The following is a 2,360-nucleotide window of genomic DNA, read 5'->3' on the forward strand; positions in this document are numbered from 1 at the left end:
TTTTTATAATTTTGTGATGATGTGCATTTTTTCTATGTTTGTACATAAAAATTTTCTTCTCTCAATAATCGACTTTAATGATCAATATGTAATAAGAACCCAATTTTAATTTATTTAAACTTATATAATTACTATTAACAGTAAATTTATGAGAAAAGCTCAAAATTTTGTTAAAATAATTTCCTTATTATTATATAAATTGGCTGAAATAATGGTAACTAAGGATAATTTTCTGTATAAAAAGTAAAAAACAATATAGCTTGAATTCAGTTCGTTTTTAATTACCGCCCGTGTTTTTCCATAGTGATAATTACGTACCGATTTTTATACGCTTTTTAACAGTATTAATTTCGTTTAAACATAAATTTTTCGCAAACTAAATTTATCGAAACAATGGATTCATTTCTTATTTGTTCGGCTATGGCGATTGCTTATTTCTTTATTCCTGTTCCATTTATACAGGATCTCACTTTAGGTGGAATTTTAGTATTCTCGTTTCTCATATACTTGAACAATGAACTTTTCAAGGAGAAAAAAACTGCATCTCTTATTGGAAATTCAACTATGGATAGTAAATCTACTTTGATTGCAAGTCCAAATGCTATGCCTATTTTGGCAGATATTTCAACAACAGGCCGAAAATTTACAGATGCATCAGCACAAACTGTTGCCGTTGAAACCGAAAAAAACATTTTTTCAAACAATAATACAACTGACAATTCATTTGAAACCGACCTACCAAATAACGATTATGCCGACACTGACTCGCTCTGTCAGCTTCAAAACGCTACAGAGGAGAAGAATATTTCAACCCAAATATGTAACTCGGCTGAATCAACTCAATTCCATACACCGGAGTCCGCTTTAAATGATAGCACAACATCAATTAAACTTAATTACAACATTAATAGCTCCAATAATACTCGCCCTCGTTATGTCCCAAATTACTTGTGGGACAAGAGACACTTTCTGTTTACAAAATTTGATGACGGAATTCTCTTGGATTATGGTAATAAAAGTTATACTTAGGTAATCTCTAATTGTTTAATGTTAACTATAAAAATTGTTTTAGAATCATTTTATTCTATGTGCCCTGAAATGTTGAGCAAACATATTGCAAAAAGGTGTAAGGGTCACAATGTAGCAATGAACCCATTTTGTGGCGCCGGAGGAAACGCAATACAATTAGCAATGAAATATGAAAAAGTCATAGCAATAGACATTGATCCGAAAAAATTGGAATTTGCTAAAAAAAATGCAGAAATTTACGGTGTGAGAGATAAAATTAAGTTCATTATGGGCGACTTTTTTGCTATAGCTAATGATTTAAAAAAATACAAGCCTGAAGTAATTGTAACTTCAACTCCATGGTACATAAACCACCGAATATACAATTCGAAGAAAAACATTTGCACTGACTACGAAAAAGGAGGACGAGCAATCCTCAAATTGGCCAGAAGAATTGCTCCTAACGTTGCAATGCACTTACCAAAAAGTACCAGACGAAATGAAGTAAGTTTCTCTATTTCTACACGGTGCATATTACATTAGTTAATATTATCAATTTATTTTATAGCTGTTCAAATTAGGAAAGTACTTTGATAACAATATAGAAATCCAAAAAAATTTTATCAACGGAAAGCTGGATTCTATCACAGCATATTTTGGAAAATTTTACAATATGAACGCATATTATACACAAACTGTTATAAAATTATTCAATCGAAATAAAAAACATAATTAATTTCAAAATAATATTCAAATAAATAATAAAAATAATATGACATTATTAATATGAAAATTAAAATATATTCTTAAATAATTGTATCATATTAAATATTATATTTTATATATTATATTGTATAAACCTAATAAATATTAAATTTTCTTTATAACACTATTAATGTTTTATTACTTTAGTTTAATTTATAAAATTGTCACATATTAAAAACTGCTTTTAATACTATTGCAAGGGACATAAAGCATATAAGCTTCTCTTTACAAATTATCACCATTAGTCTAAAAAAAGACTTTAATTAGTAAAAAATACATTTGTTAGATTTTCAATTTTTCCGATGAAATACAATTTTACTATTGATAAAAATAATATACTTATCAAATTGTAAATCACAACTAAAATATATTAAATCTCGTTTCAGTTTATTGTCATAAAAGTTAAGAATTTTTTTTTAATAGAATTAATAAAAATATTGTTATTAAATCATTGTATAATATCAAAATTATATTGGGTTTAATGAGCGGCAAAACAATGGCAGTCGCGGCCCCGAGCGCGTGCAGATTTCTACAGTCGAATTTTAGCGGAAAAGTGTGTTGCAAATGTGCCATGAAATTAATGAATG

At 27.9% G+C, this 2,360-nt stretch overlaps 1 protein-coding gene across 1 annotated transcript in view; it reads left to right on the forward strand.

Moving 5' to 3' along the window:
* Positions 1-420: 420 nt before the first annotated feature.
* Positions 421-2,360, forward strand: part of LOC126904944 (trimethylguanosine synthase-like) — a 3,233-nt gene continuing 1,293 nt past the window's right edge. Inside the window, exons 1-3 of the mRNA XM_050684349.1 lie at positions 421-1,009; positions 1,073-1,512; positions 1,577-1,593. Coding sequence (XP_050540306.1) covers positions 421-1,009; positions 1,073-1,512; positions 1,577-1,593 — 1,046 coding nt within the window. The remainder of the gene's footprint in view (positions 1,010-1,072; positions 1,513-1,576; positions 1,594-2,360) is intronic.

The sequence above is a fragment of the Daktulosphaira vitifoliae genome, unplaced genomic scaffold (assembly GCF_025091365.1).
Source record: "Daktulosphaira vitifoliae isolate Bord-2020 unplaced genomic scaffold, ASM2509136v1 Scaffold_4, whole genome shotgun sequence".
NCBI classification, from domain to species: domain Eukaryota; kingdom Metazoa; phylum Arthropoda; class Insecta; order Hemiptera; family Phylloxeridae; genus Daktulosphaira; species Daktulosphaira vitifoliae.